This window comes from Urocitellus parryii, chromosome 6 (assembly GCF_045843805.1).
Source record: "Urocitellus parryii isolate mUroPar1 chromosome 6, mUroPar1.hap1, whole genome shotgun sequence".
Lineage (NCBI taxonomy): Eukaryota > Metazoa > Chordata > Mammalia > Rodentia > Sciuridae > Urocitellus > Urocitellus parryii.
The window spans coordinates 107,928,810-107,946,931 of NC_135536.1; the positions used below are offsets into that span (position 1 = coordinate 107,928,810).

The 18,122-nt window shown below is 37.6% G+C and overlaps 1 protein-coding gene across 1 annotated transcript in view; it reads left to right on the forward strand.

Annotated features, from left to right (window-relative positions):
• The window catches only part of Aph1b (aph-1B gamma-secretase subunit), a 28,731-nt gene extending 12,085 nt beyond the window's left edge, over nucleotides 1-16,646 (forward strand). Inside the window, exons 5-6 of the mRNA XM_026384856.2 lie at nucleotides 6,860-6,987; nucleotides 14,078-16,646. Coding sequence (XP_026240641.2) covers nucleotides 6,860-6,987; nucleotides 14,078-14,245 — 296 coding nt within the window. The 3' untranslated portion in view covers nucleotides 14,246-16,646. The remainder of the gene's footprint in view (nucleotides 1-6,859; nucleotides 6,988-14,077) is intronic.
• Nucleotides 16,647-18,122: the final 1,476 nt, after the last annotated feature.

Consider the following 18,122-nt stretch of genomic DNA (forward strand, 5'->3'; position numbering starts at 1 on the left):
TCTTTTCCTTCACTGAATTCCAAAGAGAATTTTTTTCATAGCCAGTGATGAGCAAGAGACTACCCTGTAAATATGGCTTGCATTGGACAAAAGTCAGACTTGGAAAATCATCCAGAATGGTATATTCATTTAGCCCCATAAGAATGTATTTTTTGTCTTCTAAATCCAGTGTTAATCATTTCAAAGTGGGAAAAAGAGCCTTTATTTTTCACCATTATTGCTTCATATAATGAAGCAATAATGGTGAAAAATAACCTCAGCAACCTCAGCTTGATTCCACATAGCTCCATGGCTATGATAAGAAGCTATGTGCTGGGAATCCCAGAATTTCCTGACCTGTTCCATGCCCTCTTCTCATGAAGGATGCCCTTCATTCCTGGGACCAGTGCACCAGTTCACTCTTCTACCTCTCCTTAGCTCTGCTGTGAGTCAAAATGTTCACATCAAGGCCACTGCAATGCATAACATCTGGGGGAATTGTTCGCGTGTAACATATTTCATTGGTGTATTCTGAGGTTTTTCCAACATGATCCTGGAACAAGATTTAGCCAAATTTCCAAGAACCAGACTTTTCTCGAATGGGTAAATATTTGGAAATCTTGGCTATTATTTTGAGGAATTAATTGACTTTAAGAGGTAGAGTGATTGGATTTTATCACCTTTTTATGGTTCTAAAGTTCTCATAGAAGACTTGCATATGAATATTTTTCTTGAGGCCGAAATCCATTGTTTCAGGTGATATGCTGCTTTTCCCTCTCTAGTGGAACTTTCTCTTTACATTCTGTGGAACTATTTGAAATCCTGCTGACTTTTCACCAGAAATCTGGGAGGACAGAGATGTCTGAACAACTTTAATGTGGTGCACCCCTGAATTCTTCCTCATCTCATTGATGTAATCTCTACTAGTCGCTCAGGCCAATTTGTTTTTTTGGACTCATTCCTGATTCTTCCTTTTTATCATAACCCATATGCAGTCCAGCTGCAGAAGGTATAACCAGTTTCATTTAAATCTTCACCCAAGTTTTTATAGGATTGCTTTTGCTTTATAAATGGCACCAGGAATAGATAGACTTGAGAGCTGATTTGGAGCAGGCATTTAAAGAAAAGGTAAATCTGATGGTATTGAAACTACTCTAGACCAGCAATAAGGTTTAAAAGGTTCTAATTTACTTCATGAAGTCAATGAAGCATTAATAGAAAGTAATAGAATCCTGAGAGCCCACAATCACTGCTTGCTGCCTGAGTGGGTCCCCCATTGGGGAGTTGTACTCTTGATGGCCATAAGCACTGCCTTGGACCCCATGCTCCTAATTGCAGCTCTAGCCAATGAGCTTTGGCATGATTTCTTTCTTTTCATTGGCACCAGGATTGAACTCAAGGGTTCTTAACTATTGAGTCACCTCCTCAGCCCTTTTTAATATTTGAGACAGGGTCTCACTAAGTTACTTAGGGCCTCACTAAGTTGCTGGGGCTGGCTTTGAACTCATGATCCTCCTGCCTCAGCCTTCCAAGCTGCTGGGATTACAGATTTGCACCACCACACACCTGGCTTGATGTGGTTTCTTAGTGCATTTTTTGTGGCAGTAGCTGACTAATGTAGGGAATTTCAATTATTTTTTTAGTGTGCCTCATATGGAAAAAAAAGAGTTGTATTTCTTCAAAAAGCTTTCCTATGATTAAAAAGCAGGAGTTAGAGCAGTTTCTCAACTACAATACTATTGACATTTGGGGCCAGATAATTTTTTATTGGGGAACTGTCTTTTGCATAGTGTAGGGCTTTTAACAGCATCCTTGGCTTCTATCCACTAGATATCAGAAAAAAATGTGACAATACCATTTCCAGATGTGACGAGTAAAAGTGTTCAGTAAACACATTACCAAATGTCCTCTGGGGTCATAATCACCCTAGCTGAGAATTACTGAGTTAGAGGAAGGCAGATTTGAGAACATTTACCACAGTAGCTATTTAATGAAGTAAGCTCCTAAATTGGAAGCATTCAAAGTGGACCCTGTGGGACTGATTTTTTTCCATATGTGAGGGGACTGGATTACATGACTAATAAGAGGCCTCCCAGTGTTCACACTATCACATTGATGGGTTAATTTGGGAAGAGTATTTATTTCAACATTCTTCAGTATTGCTAGGGGGGCTTTAAACATAACATTATATCCTTGGTAGTCCATTCAGCTCATAAACATGCCTCAGGAATGTTTTCATAAATATGAAATGATGAGTTCTATTTTAAACACCTGCAGTCATTTAAGTTGCTTTTGGGACATCTTGTTTATAATCTTTTTGGTATAAAGGGACAGTACCATAACTTGCTTACTGCCATATAATATGAGATGGTTTTAACATGTATTTTTTTAAATAATGGATAATAATTTTTTGTTAGTTGCTCAAAACATGGATAATAAATTTAATATTGGAGAATTTTAATACTGAACAATATCTGGGACCTGACTCCTGCTTACACTTGACTGGAGATCTCTCTCAAATCCAGAGTGTTCCTATAACCTGGAGGAGTAGAGGGCAGGCTCCCACTTCATAGAACCCAGAAACCTCAGACCCTTAGAAAAGAAGCCAAAAGCCCCTTGGTATTCACAGCCTGCCTCTAGGCAGCAAGGGCCAAGTGCTGGGTTTTGAGACGTCTCTGTTGCTGCCACCACCCATAAGTAGCCCTTATGTCTCTCTAACGTAGTCAGAAACACACTGAGGTGATTAAGAGAGACCTAGATTACAGATTACAGTAGTTTATGTTCTCTCAGGAATCCAGAGTTAGCATTAGTTGCTGTCTTAGGCCATTGTTTTCACAGGGACAGAAAAGTTTATATCAGGAATGAGAGAAGGACATGGTACTTAGGGATCTGAATGCTGGAATATTTGGGGTTTATTCATTAAAGAAGTTAGTAAAAGAGGCAATATTAAATGTTACCTCTTAAAGATAACAGTGAAACTTTTTGTTTTTACATAGGTTAGATCGAGCCAGGTGTGGTGGCACATGCCTATAATCCCAGTGACTCCAGAGGTTGAGGCAGGAGTATTGAAAGTTCGAGGCCAGCCTTGGCAACTTAGGCCCTAAACAACTTAGATCCTGTCTTTAAAAATGAAAAGGGCTAGGGATGTCACTCAGTGGTAAAGCACCTCTGGGTTCAATCCCTTGTACCTAATAAATTAGTAAATAAGTTTTTAAAAAGACTGGGGATATAGCTCAGTGGTAAAGTGCCCCTGGATTAAATTTCTAGTACCAAAAAAAAAAAAAAAAAGGTTTAGATTGAAACATTGTTTGCCTAGAGATTTAGCCTTAGAAGATTATTAGAAGAGGAAATCCATTGTCAAACTAAACAGCTACAGTTGTCACAAACAGAGGTACAGTACTTGCTAAAATTGTTCAGCTTTCTGGATATTCTAAAATATTGGAAATTCTGGAAGCTCCTTTTATTAATCTATTAGCTAACTTTGGTATTCTTATATTTGGAGAGGGTTTTTTTTCTAAGAAAAATATTGGAACAAAGCAAATATTAAGGCTAATCGTTAAAGGACTTTTAGGACTTTAATGAGAAAGGCTTAAAAATTAGGAGGCTCTTTTGGGCTAGGGATGTGGCTCAAGCGGTAGCGCGCTTGCCTGGCATGTGTGCGGCCTGGGTTCGATCCTCAGCACCACATACAAAGATGTGTGTCCGCTGAAAACTAAAAAATAAATATTAAAAAAAAAAGTTCTCTCTCTCTCTCTCTCTAAAAAAAAAACCAAAACATTAGGAGGCTCTCTAGAGAGGTTTGCTGCTAGAAAACCTTCATTTCTGGTTGAAATAAATTCCATTTGCTAATGGAAGTATCAAAATAGCATATATGCAGTTATAGCTACCTGAATGTGGCAGGGTAGTTCAAATACCCAGGTCTTAGTGTCTGTTGGATCTCTTAACAGTTGCAGAGGGAATAAACAATAACTCTCAGTATTCTGCCATAGTACCTTGTGATGGTAAGGGCTCACGATGACCAATCAAAGTCAGTCAGAAACCAGTGGTGGCTATTAAATAAGTAGTCAGGTAGAAATGTATAATATTTTGATATGTGAGAGATTTCCTTTAGATATTATGTTAATAAAACAGTAAGCTGAAAGATGAGGCAAGGCTCCCACAAACTGTTTTGTGGAAGATGCAGTGCTTAGCACAGACCTGTCCCATACTGAGCACTGAATAAATACCTATGCAGATAATGGAAGAGGACAGGAAGAAAATAAATGTAAGAGTAATACAAAGTCAGAGGGAAAAAAATCTTAAGAATGAAAAAGAATGCATTTTTAATACATAGCCAAATACTCAGGAGATTTGGATAAATGTGGTAATTGCTTGCTGCTTTGCTTCACTTTCCCACCTTGTAGTACGGCTCACTAAGGACCCTGGCTTATTCATTAACCATAGCACAGAGTAGTCAACATTTATTGAAAAGCTGTGGTTTGCCAAGCACTATGCTTTCTGTGAGGTATTATCCCCACTTTAGAAATGAAGGAAATGGAGAAGTTGAATAACTTGTCCAAAGATACACAATGGAGCTGGCATGATTCTAACTGGGGATTGTCTGACACCAAATATCTATGTATAATATTCAGGCCAGACTATCTAAGTGCTCAGTAAATATGTGTAGAGTACAGATAAAAAAAAAAAAAGTGGAAGCCAGGCACTATGGCACATGCCTGTAATCCCAGCAACTTGGGAAGCTGAGGCAGGAGGATTGCAAGTTCAAGGCCACCCTGGGCAATTTAACAAGATCCTGTCTCAAAAATATTTAAAAACAATAAAAGGGACTGGGGTTGTAGCTCAGTGGTAAAGCAAATTTGGTTTCAATACCTACTATTAAAAATTGTGAAATGTATATATCAGGGAAGAATCCACTGAAGAAATTACATTTGAGCTAGATCTTAAATAAAAGTAAGATTTGGTTGTGGTGAAATGGGGAAGGATATTGGTGAGGTGTAGAGTATGTAGCCAAGAGGATAAATCTGTTAAAAAAAAAAAAAACAGTGTGGTCAAAGAAAAGAAGGGTTCTGGTTTTCTACTTTAAGGATGTATTTGAAGATACATTAGTAGAGGTATATTGTCAGAATTTGGGTCCAGATTGTACAGGGCCTTGAATGCTAGTCTGAGATGTCTGTACTGGACTTTGGAGACAAAGTCAACCTATCAAAGACTTTTTAGCAAGAAGGACTAAGAAATACAGAAAATTTGGAAGCAAGTTGAGGGCTAATGATGTATTTAAGATACTTGCCTACAACATACAGAATAATGCTTTACAGAATAGACTGAAGGTTTTTCCTGAGAGCATTTCCCAAGCAGGACTTGACCATAAGAGCATACTTGGCTGGTTCCAATATTCATGACATCTAGGTTTTAGGAACCCTTAAAGCGTGAGTACTTTATAATAATTATTTTTAAAACTCAGGGTTTGCTTTTGTGCCAGTTACCACCTTTCTGATGTAAGAAACTTTAAAACCTTAACTCCTGGGCATTGTCGTGATCTCAACACTATCACAGGATCTATCTCCAGGAGAAATTCTCTTTCCAGAGTCATCTCTGGAATTAAAATATGTCATTTTAGTTTAGTTTTCTATAGTCTTAAAGTTTTAAAAACTATTGCTCTGCTCCTACTTGAGTTAAAATATTTATCATAATTACTAAAATGATGACACTGTCACACCAAATTTAATAGCTTGCCTTCCTCCAATTGCAACAGTTATGTCTTTTGAATATTGTCTTGCATGTTTTTCAAGTAAATGAAACTATGCATTTTTATACAGATTTTTTTCATTCAACATTATATTCTTGAGATAATTTATATTTAGATCACATATATTAGTCCATTGTGTGAATACACCATTCAGGTACTTCTTGGTGGACACAACATCTTTGTTTGTATGTGGTGCTGAGGATCGAACCCGGGCCGCACGCATGCCAGGCGAGCGCGCTACCGCTTGAGCCACATCCCCAGCCCCAATGATGAACGTTTTTTGTTATTACGAATGGTGCTGGTATAAATATTTGTGTGTATATCTCCTTTGAATATTTGTAAGAATTTCTCTAGAGCAGTGGTTCTCAAACTTGGCCATGTATCAGAATGACCTGGAAGGCTATTTAAACTGGAATTGATTGGCTCTTAGCACCATTGTTTCTAAATTAGGTGTGTGGTAGATTCCAGTATTTTGCACTTCTTGTAAGTCCTCAGGTTCTGGTGATCTATTGATTGAGAACTAACTGTTTTATAGCATAGATCTTGGAGTTGAAATAGAGAATGAATGTTTTCTACTTTATTGGTAATGCTAGATTGTTTATCTGCCAGCAGTATGAAAGAGAATTGCCAGACTTAGATTTCTCCTGGTGGGTGCTAATGATCTCTTTATTGTGTGACCAGATAAGAAATTTATATAACTTTTTTTAATGCTAAAACTTGCAGTATATGTTAAATTTTTCCACTTTTAAATAAAAGAATGTTATCCAGAACATAGGATACACATAACACACAGAAGCTGTATTCCCAAGAAAATCTGTGGACACTGATCAAATTTAGTGCCAGTTGCTTAAAAATAATCTTAGATAATTATAATTCTAATATTATTTTATTCTCCCATTAACCTTTTAAGAAAACTTCTAAAGAGAAATCCTACCTTAGTAATAGAAGATTTGACTCAACAGAAGTTACTGTTTTTAATTGAAAAAGGTCTTTCTTAAGTAGGGCTGCAGGCTAATTGGGGAAAAGCTGTTCAGACTCACACTTCTCTTTTTTGCATTCCTGTGCACAATGAAAGAATGTTCAGCAGCCTTTGGTGTCTGTAGGACTGGAAACTAATGGTTGACTGTCTTTCAGCTTTCATGACGCTGGTTATCATATTGCTGCACGTGTTCTGGGGCATTATATTTTTTGATGCTTGTGAGAAGAAAAAGTGGTACATTCTTCTTCTAGTTCTCCTGACCCATCTGCTGGTATCTACTCAGGTGAGTGTTGCCACTGACTTACAACATTTTTTAGAATTCAAGTCCACATATCTAAAATGGTAGATTCCTCTCTTAAATGAAGTACATACTCATGGGAAAATTTGGAGTCAAAAAAGTAATTTAAGTGAATGAATGAATCATCTAAGTTTTACTCCAGAAAAAAAAAAAAAACACTATTTTTTTTTTGGTGGATTTCACTAAAGATTATTTCCATGTGTCTTTCCTTTAATGGTTATAGTCAAACCTGAAATAATCTTGCTTTATACTTATATTATAAAGCACATCTGGGGGCAAGGGATATATGTCAGTTGGTAGAGTACTTGCCTTGCATGCACAAGGCCTTGAGTTCAATCCCCAGCACCATTTTAAAAAAAATAAACAAACACACCTGGAGCAATTTCCACCTGATTACAAGTCCTTTAAGATACAAATTTATATCATTATGTAAAAATTATAATTTGTTTAACTGGTTAATCATTTATATTTCTCTATAGTTATCTTCATCATCTGTCTGCATAAAACTTTTTCCATATGTAGTTTAGATTCCAGGGTATGGAATTATAAAGTCAAATCACATGAAGATCTTTTAAATACTTGATAAAAATTGCTAAACTACTCTCCATAAAGGTTGTACCATGTTCACACATTCTGATCAATAACAAAAATATTGATTTAACTTCCTTCTCATTGGCATTATAGTAGTTTTTCAAAGTGAAGTTAAAAAAAAACTTGACTAGATCTATTTAAGAATACTATGTAATACTTTGAATCTCACTTTTAATGCAATTTGTCATTATTATCAGTGTGACCCCTAACACTGCCTGTCCAGACCCTTTTTACCTGTCAACTGAAGTGTCACAAGCTTCCTCCTGATGATGCTTGCCTCCTGTTTCTCTTCTCTCCATGCACCTAGAGTTTATATCAAATTTTCTTATACTGGGCTCTTTGCCCTTAGATCCTTCTACAATGCCATCATATTGTACCCCCACCGCCCCATACACCTAAAACCCTTCAGTGCTGCAGGGTTACCCTTAATATGATGGCATACCCTTAATATGATGGCAATAGGTAAAGACAAATCTTTGTGGGAAATAAGGATGATAAAGACAATACATTAAAATATTAACAATATCTATCTTTGGTGTTGGGATTATAGGTTCTTTTATTCTTTATAGTTTTTGTCATGTTCCAAATTTCTATAACATAGCACTTTTATAATCAGAAAGAAAGTTATATGAGAAAGCAAATGTTCTTATGAATCTGACCCATCTGCTGGTATCCACTCAGATAAACAATAAATATATAAATAAACAATAAATATAATAAATAAGAAACTATACAGTGTGTTAGAAGGTATTTGGTGATTTGGACAAAAGGAAAAGTAGAACAAAGAGATCCAGGGTGTAAGGTGGTGATGTCACATCTCTTCACTAGGTGGTCAGAGTATGCTTTATAGTGAAGGACACATTTAAGAGGGGAAACAAAAAAAAAGCAAAGTAGAGATGAGGGAGTTGATCATGTGGCTGTCTGAGAGAGAGCATCCAGGACTGAACAGCCAGTACAAAGGTCCTAGGACTAAAGGACATGCTTGGCATGTTTGTGGAAGCCAGGTGGCCACAGCAGAATGCGCAGTGATAATGATGGGTGAGACAAGAGTGGAGAATTGAAAAATGGTCAGATTTTGGACATGTTTTTGAAAATAGAGCCAGCAATATTCCCTGATAGAGTAGCTGAAGCATGTGAGAGGAAAAGGAGGAGCCAAGGTTGTCTCCAAGGTTTTGGGCCTCGACAGCAGAAGCAATGAAGCTGCCATCATCTAAGAGGGGGGAGTTTGAGAGGGGAATTCAGGAATTCTGTTTGGGGAACATTATTTTGGAGGTGCCTATTGGACATCCAAAGTGAGCAATTGAATACAAAAAAGTCTGGAGAGTAGTTAAGAAAGATGACTACAAGAATTAGGAGTAAAAAAGAGAAGATGCTGAAGGACTGAGCCCCATGATGTTCCAGCAGTGTGGTTGGGAAAAAGAGTAGGGGCCAATAAAGAAGACTGAGAAGGAGAAGCAGTGAGGTAGGATGAAGTAGGAAACCCCGGAGAGCCACATGTCCTAGAAGCCAAGTGTAGAGAGTCATTATCTGTAGCAGAAGCCTATGGAATAAACCAGGGCTTCTTTGTTTGACCTAAGCTTCTTATCAATCTTGCTGCTGCAAAACTTAATCTCCTGCTGCTCTCCACAGTTCTTATCAACAGGGCTTTGTCTTCTCCCTAACTTAGATCATTCTTTGTAAAGCCCACCTGGAAAAGCTGCACATTCCAGACTTGGCACTATCACTGGACCTTATTCACTGCTATTTAATAACATTTGTCCTTAGCTGGAATTATTTTATTTAATACAGTTTTTACATCTCTCTTCAACTAGAGTTTGATCATCAAGATTGGGATCTTACTATGTCAGTCTTTTTATCAATCCTTGGCACACAGGTGACCAATAAATATTGATTGAATATTAATGGTGGATGTTATCATATTTAATGGTTTTAAAAAGAACCCAGGGAGTTCGAATGTTTATTTACCAAAATGTTAACAATAGTTATCTCTGAATGACGGATTTCAGAGAAAGACCATTTAAGTAATTTTTTCACTAAAATAATATATATATTATGTATATTTGTGTGTATACATACATATATAGGGCTGGGGCTGGGGCTCAGTGGTAGAACACTTGCCTAGCATGTGTGAAGCACTGAGTTCGATCCTCAGCACCACATAAAGAAGTACAATAAAGGTGTTGTATCATCTACAACTAAAAATATTTTAAAATATATACACACACACACACACACACACATATATAAACACACATATAGCACACTATGTATATTAAGTCCACTATAGGTGTATGTGTGTGTGTGTTTGTGTGTGTGTGTGGCATACACAAATCAGAAGTATACATCTTGGAGAATTTTCACAGTGAACATAACTATGTAACTTGCACCGAGATTAAAATCAAAACCTTATAACCCCTCAGGAGCCTCTTTGTGCCTCCAATCACTACCCCTACCAAGGGTACCCATAATCCTGGCTTACGCCACCACAGCCAGGTTCTGCCTTTTAGTATTTCATGTAAACAGAAGCATACAATATTTGGTGTTCTACTTTACTCCTTTTACTTACTATTATGATTATAAGACTCATAATGCAGTCACTAATAATTATAAATTTGCTGTATATTCACTGTATAACTATAGATTGCTCATTCATTGCAGCATTCTGCTCTTTATACCATAATATCCATTCTACAGCAGAGAGGCATTTATGATGTTTTCAGTTTAAACTACTGTGAAGAGAGACTTCTATGAACATTTCAGTAAATGTCCCTTGATATATGTGTACACTTTTGGCGGGGTGGTGTATTCCTAGGAGTGGATTGTTGGGGCATAGTGTGTACATATGTCAGCTGTTCATACCACTCAATTTGTATCAACTTTTACCATTAACTTATAAGCTTCTATTCCTCTACCTCCTCACCAACATTTGGTATGACTTTCACTTTCATTCTGGGAACGCAGTGGTACCACATTAAACTTTAATTTGCATTTCCTGATGATTAAGGAGGTTGAAAATATCAAGTTTAGTTGTCATTTGGATAATCCTTTTCTGAAGTACTTGTTGAAATTTTTTGCCTATCTTTTGGATTGTCTTTTTCTTTTTTTTATATTTAGAAGTTCCTTATATTTTCTATGAAAGAATCCTTTGTCAGGTGTGTATATTGCAAATAACTTTTGTGGCATGGTTTGTCTTCACTTTTTTTTTTCTTTGGTAGTACTGGGGATTGAACCTGGGGTCTCATACATATTAGGTAAGCACTCTACCACAAGCTATATCCCCAGCCCTTTTGATTTTTTATTTTGAGACAGGGTCTTCCTAAGTTGCCGAAGCTGGCCTCAAACTTGTGATCTTCTGGCTCAGCTTTTTGAACTACTGTGTAGGCTGTGCTACCACACCCAGCTTGATCAATCTTTCTTTATGGTTTCACTTTTGGGGTTCTGTTTAATAAAACATTAACCATGCTGAATTTCAAGTTTTAAAATTTGTTTATTTTTCTCATTTGTATATTCTATTTTTCTACAACAATCATGAATTTTTAAAAATTGTTTAAATGACAAAAATGTTTTTCAAAGAAACAAACTATAAAGAAAAAGCAAAACAAGTTTAGCCTTCTACAATATAAATTAAATTATGGGACTTGAGTATAAAGTTATTCTGAAAAAATAATCAGAAATGCTCAATGCCTGCCATGCCCACAGATGCCTCTTGAGAAAAGTATTCTTTCTGCATAAGGTGCTGCCCGCAAAATCAGCGCATTTCCCTGGGCAGAGCCGATGAGTGCCTTAGCCAAGGGAATGTGCAGGCATCTTGAAGATACTTGAAGCACTTGTGTTAAAGGTTAACAAACTGAGTCAGATCCTCTCCTTCTTTAAGTGTATATGGTGGGACTACATGGGAATCCATACCCCCAGCTCAACTCTGGTCTAACAGAGGAATTGTCCCTCCCACCTTCTAAGGTCAGTCCCTCCACTTGGACTCCAGCCCTGCTCCATTGTCCCCTGCTGGAGGACCTCCCACCCTTGGTTGTGCCCCTGTCCTCCATGGCCAGCCTTTCCCTCTTCATCAGCACACAGACATGTCTTAAATAAAACTCCTCAGTACTGCCTTTTCCCTATTTATCATCACAGCAGATCTCCACAAATTCTGTCTCCACTTCTTCACCATTCAAACTTCCAGCCCCTTGTGCCTTCTGCTCAACAATCCTTTTAAAACTGTACCTGTTGAGGTCAAAAAGAACCTTCATTTTCAACATTGTTCTTTTTTCATCTCAGCAGCCTTTAAAAAGAGTTGACCACCCCCCTCATTTCCCTCTTTCACTTCTGCTCTTCCACACTATGCTGACTTATTCTTACCTCACTGTTTACTCTTTCTCAGACCCTTTTACTGGCTCCTGTTCTTACAAATAATTTATACATGTTGCACTATTTCAGGGTACAGTCTTGAAGCCCTGCCTCTTACCATCTCTTTGGAGAGACCATAGCTCCCTGCATCATCACGATCATGGCTGTGGCCAAGTTCCTTCTGTAGGCTATGCTTCTACATTTTTTTTTCTAGCTGAGGACTCTCCTCTGAGCCCCATATTTATATATACAACCACTTATCTGACATTTGCCTTTCAAAATCTCACGGGATGTTACTCTTAATATGTCCTCAATGGACTTGATTCCCACCTATCTTTCCAAGCTTGGTATTTTGCCAATTCTTTCAAGTTTGATCTTCCTTAGGTCTTTGACACTTGATTAAATGTCACCACCATTACCTAAAGCCCAGAAATGTGAGAGTCAATCTTGGATTCTTCCTTCCCCTCACATTCAGTCCATTAGCAACTTCTGCCTGTTCATATTATCTTCTCATCTCCATCACACTATCCTGATCTTAAGTCACCATCCTGTACTTTCCTCATTCAGTGCAGTAACTTACTAACTAGTGTCTCCCTCCCTCTCCTCTCCTCTCCCCTCCTCTCCCCTCCCCTCCCCTCCCCTCCCCTCCCCTCCCCTCCCCTCCTCTCTTCTCTCTTCTCTCTTCTCTCTTCTCTCTTCTCTCTTCTCTCTTCTCTCTTCTCTCTTCTCTCTTCTCTCTTCTCTTCTCTTCTCTTCTCTTCTCTTCTCTTCTTCTTCTCTCTCTCTCTCTCTCTCTCTCTCTCTCTCTCTCTCTCTCTCTCTCACCATAGCCTCATTTAACTCATTCTCTTTAGTTTAAAAAATCTAAAGTCTTTCAGGACCCCAACCTGAATCCCCTCTATGATCCACAATTGCACTGAGGACAAAATTAATGCTCCTTACCAAAACATTGCATAGTTGACCCCAGCCTTCCTCTCTGACCTGATCTGCTGATCCTACATATTCCTAACCATCATTAATACTGACTCTTCTCAGTTATTGATGGTATCCAGCTCTTTGCCTCCTTCTCTGATCCTCCCTGTGGCCTACAGAGGGTTAACTCACTTCTCCTCCCATATGTCTTTGTTTAAATGCTATTTTCTTAGGACCTTCCTTGACCAACCTAAGTATATAAGCCTGTTCTTAATACCTAACATCATCACAATTATAATTATTCTGTCTTAGCATTCATCATGATTTGTAATTAACTTCTTTGTTCATTACCTGCCCCGCTGGCTAGTCTATAAGTTCCATTAGCATGAAGACTCTGGTCTTCACTAATGCATGACCCAGTGCCTTTTGCCACTCCATGAGAGGTTTTTGTTGTGGTGGTTGTTGTTTAGTTTTGTTTTAGGGCTGATATTGAACCCATGATCTTGTGCATGCTAAATATCTTCTTTACAGTGAACTACACTTCCATCAATATATTTTTTTTGGGGGGGGGCAGGGTCAGGGAGCATACCAGGGGTTAAAATCAACCACTGAGCCACATCTCCAGCCCTATTTTGTATTTTATTTAGAGGCAGGACCTCACTGAGTTGCTTGGTGCCTTGCCATTGCTGAGGTTGGCTTTGAAGTTGAGATCCTCCTGTCTCAGCCTCCCGATCTGATGGGATTACAGGCATGCACCACGGTGCCTGGCTCCTATCAGTATTTTGTAGATGAATAAACTTTTGTACAATAGCAATTGTCCAGCTGTAAAAGAGACTCAATTTCCACATGTTTCCTTAAATATTAAGGATTCATACTAATCTGGCTTGCCTCACTTTCTTGAAAATTGTAATAGACAATTAACACAGAAATGGATACCAACCTGGGCTAGATTATAACATATGTCTTCTACTGAGTATTCCATTAGGTTTTGGCAAGTGACTATCTTCTAGGGTTGTCAGTAGAAGCTAGCAAAGCACAGGATCTACAGACAAGTCTTTCTTAATTAGTTGGTTCTGGATGCTTTTGTGGATTCTTAACACATGACATGCATTGTAGTTTGCTGAAACACAGTCTAGCTTTTGAGAATATTCCATATTTTCCTGTCTTTGGTTATTCCACATGTTTAATAAGCTTGTATTATTACCCAAGTTGATTTATTTTTTCTTTGCAGACCTTCCTAAGTCCTCACTATGGAATAAATCTGGTGTCAGCATACATAATCATGGTGTTCATGGGCATGTGGGCATTTTTTGTTGCTGGAGGCAGCTGCCGAAGCCTGAAATTCTGCCTGCTCTGCCAAGACAAGGACTTTCTTCTTTACCACCAACGCTCTAGATAACCTCCGACAATCAGTTCCTACCAACAGCAGGCTGTGTCATTAGAGGAAGCACAACAGTGCCTTTTTCTAAAAAGAGTAAAAAAGAAAGAAATCCCCTTTTCTGGTGGAATTTTGAAAAAGCAAAGCTATCTAGATAGGAATTCCATTTGCTTGGCTTTCAAGAAACAGGTCTCTCAAAAGGATGCCTCTGTGGTCTGCGTGATGTCTGCATGTTAGAGACACCTGGGAAACAGAAGGAATACTGATTCCGGGCTCACCACTCCAGATTTAATTGGCCTGAGCATTTGGTAATTTTTGAAAGCTTCCAAGTAATTCTGATGTGTGGCAAGGCTGAAAAGCACTTCTTAATATCCTAAGTAAATGAGATTCTGATATTTAACTGTCTCCTGATTCAACTTGTGCTAAGCAAGTAAATTTCTGAATGTCAAATTCTAGTTAGCCTTTATCTTTTTATGTTATGAATTCACAAAAGGCTAAAGGGCTATCACCTCTGAACCATTCACATATATTTCACTAATACCATCTTAGAAAAAACATGGTAGACTGTGCTTCTCAATACAATAATAAATTACACTGACTTACTATGATAATTTAGCCAAAGTAAGATTAGATTAATAAGGTATATTCTCCTGAAATTTTTCCATTCTAGATTTTGCTTTTTTGAGGCACTGCATTTTTTAAGTATAAATTCAGTTTTAAGATTAATTTTTTATTTCCTTGGAAAGTACAAAATCAAGAATTGTGCAAAGTCTTTGAGTCTTTTCTTAGTTTAAAGCTGCAGTGTTTACTGAGTGCCAGGTGCTGGATTAGGTGAGGTAAAGCCCCGTGTTTTATCCCTAAGCAACTGAACAGAGAACTGAGAACTGTACCCTGGGACAGGCTTCCCTAGAGCTGGTGGAAATGTGACCAAAAGCTCAAGGAAAATAAGCCAAAAGGATGTTCTTGGACACTTTTCATTTGCTCCTGTTACTGTTTTTAGCTGAATCTAGCCAGCCAGCATCCAGGCAGACAAAGTTGTCATTAACAATTCTAAACAGCTCCTTTACCCAAATGGTATAGTATAAAATTGTAAAAATGTATTTTAAACTGCCAGATTTTTTGCTATTACATATCCATATAATCTTTAGATTTATTAGGTATCTGGGTTTTGATAGCAGTGATATAGCATTCTCTTTAGAAGAATATCCAAGGTGTTTGTTCAGCTTCTAAATAACATTTTTAAAATTTCCTTTATGGAGAGGAAATCCTAGTGAATTATGATTATACTAACTGGAAATTTTCCCCAGTTTTTGTCTTTGGGGAGCTGATAGTGTGAAATGGAATTTATACATTAAAAGGATACTTCTGTGAATCCTATATATGCAGAAGAAGGTCCCCCCCACCACCAAAAAGAAAAAGAAAAAAAAACAGCAATGAAGGGTTCAATATGACACCCTAGATGAACGAATGTGATAGAACCGTGATGGGAAAAAATAATGAACGTGTTTTAAATAGAAGTGCATTCAGCTTTTTGAGCAAACTGTACATCATTCCAGAGGCCAGAACTTTACTCGTGGACTAGAGTTTTGTCAGTGAAACCTCACCGTGTTTAAAATACTAGAATATGTCAATCTAGAGATGAAAAAGGAGCAGAGCTTCTACCAGCCTAATAAGTAATTGTAATTATTCCCCTAAAGGTAACTAGCACCAGTACTAGTATTTTCTGCTGGAGTTCACAGGTTTTTTTTCCCAGCTTTATACAAGATTATTCTTGGACTAGAAGAGACAAGGACTTAGTAACTGAACAGTGAATTTTACTGTACAGAGTTAAGGGGAATAAGATGCCCATAGAATTGGAATTTATTCTTAGCAGAACATGGTCTCTGTCCCTTTTCCTCTTTCTTTCCCTCCCTGTTTTCTCTCCTGCTGCTTTTTCTGTCTGTCTCTCTCTTGTGGTACTGAGGACCGAACCCATGGCCTCATGCATGCTAGGCAAGTGCTCTACAACTGAGCTACATCCCCAGCCTGAATTATATATATATCTCTTAAGTGAATACTCTGATAAAATATTTGCCTGTATCTAAAATCTGAGATTTTAATATTATTCATATTTGGGCTTTGATCAAGTTCTCTGTACAACAATAACTTAATATTAAGAAGCTGGAATATTGTATCATCTCATTTAATAAAAACTCAGAAGTTTTTTATGGTCAGACTATTGCCTTAGTTCAGGAAATTATTTAATAATCTTTGGTTACCTATGAATAAGGGAATGATGTAACCCTGATTTCTCTTAGAATGTGAGTATTGCCAAGGTCAGTTCAGGCACTTGTTTCAAACAGGCTGCTTTGCCATCTGCCAAGGAAACCTAGAGGGAGGTGTAGACTTCCTCTGTTGCTATGTTTGTATTGAAACGCCTTTTTTTTTTTTTTTTTTGCATTTGTTATCTATACGGATCTTTCTGAGTCCTGGTAATAACTGGAGAGGAGTTGGTGTTGGTGCTGCATGCTTTCCTCCATGCAGGATTTTTCTGTTTGGTGGAAAATGTGGACAGTTAACATTGACCTTGGAATTTTGAATATTGTTGCAGTGCTTAAATATTTTGCCATGTAATTAATTGATACTGATTCTGTTGTTTTCTAATATAAGTTATACTTTTTATTTCATTTGAGTAATCATAACCAGAGATGTCCAATTGCCTTGATCCTGGCCTAGGTGTTATAGTAGCAATGGCCCTTTTAAGCTTCTTGAAAACATGACTGAAAGGAAGTACTGATATCATCTGCAGAATGCATAGAAAATGATTTCTGTTCCCAGTGTTAATTTTCTTCTCAAGCACATTCCAGTGACTGCTGAGAGTGGCAGATTCACACCGGAAAAACAAGGTGTTCTTATCTATAGAGTGGATGCAACGTATGCAGTTGTGACAGAAGATTCCTTGTAACTAGTACTCCTTCCAATTACTTCAGCCCAGCCCCCAAACAGGGTTTAGTAGTCAGTGTGGGCCCCAGGGTGACACTGAAGCTTTGCCAACTAGCCAGGGTGGCAACCTGTCTAGGGTACTAGCAGCCTGCTTCCTGGGAAGAATTCCTCAAGGGTGTTGGCTTTTACTTAGTTTCTTCTGGGACCCACCATTCCTACTTCCAGGTAGACAAGGTAGATGTCACAAAAAAATATTTTGAAGTGCTTTGCTTAGAACATTTTGCTTATGATTACAAATGTTTATATTTCTTATTTACTAAGAGGTTTTACTTCTAGTAAATTTTAGAAGAGTTGGGGACTGTCTGTGTGTAAAATATGTAACAGTTTATAAAAGTTATACATTCCATCCTATACAGTTGCAACATCCGACCTTGCATTCCATACACAATGCAGTAGACTCTTTGCAGACCTGTATTTTTCAGTGAATAATAAAAAGATCATTTGGTACTACTCATTTCCCATGTTTCCCCTTCTTTGGAGTAGTCTTTCCTTCAGGATCTATTTGGGTTTTGAGCATTTTAAACATGGCTATATAGTCTGTTGTTTATAACTGATCAAATGCACTATGAATTGTGAATAATATAGCATGCCTTGAATACAGGAGATGCTTGAGACTTTTTCAAAAAGAAGTTCTTTAGTTTAAAATTCTTTAAAGTTCTTTAATTTAAAATTCATCTCTGTATGTTCAGAAATATTTTGGTACAGAAAATTTCTTGCGATTTCTTAAAACAAATAGAGAATAATTCTAAGATCCTAAAATCTTACTTTGAAAAACCTCCTAAATAATTGTAAAATAGTGAATTTATAAAACATGTGATAATGGCTGAGGATCAGAGTCAGGTAAAGAGGAGAATGCAGTTTTACTTCTCCCCAGTGGTCCTGAGTAGCCTATAGAGTCCCTTTGTTCTTCCTCCCC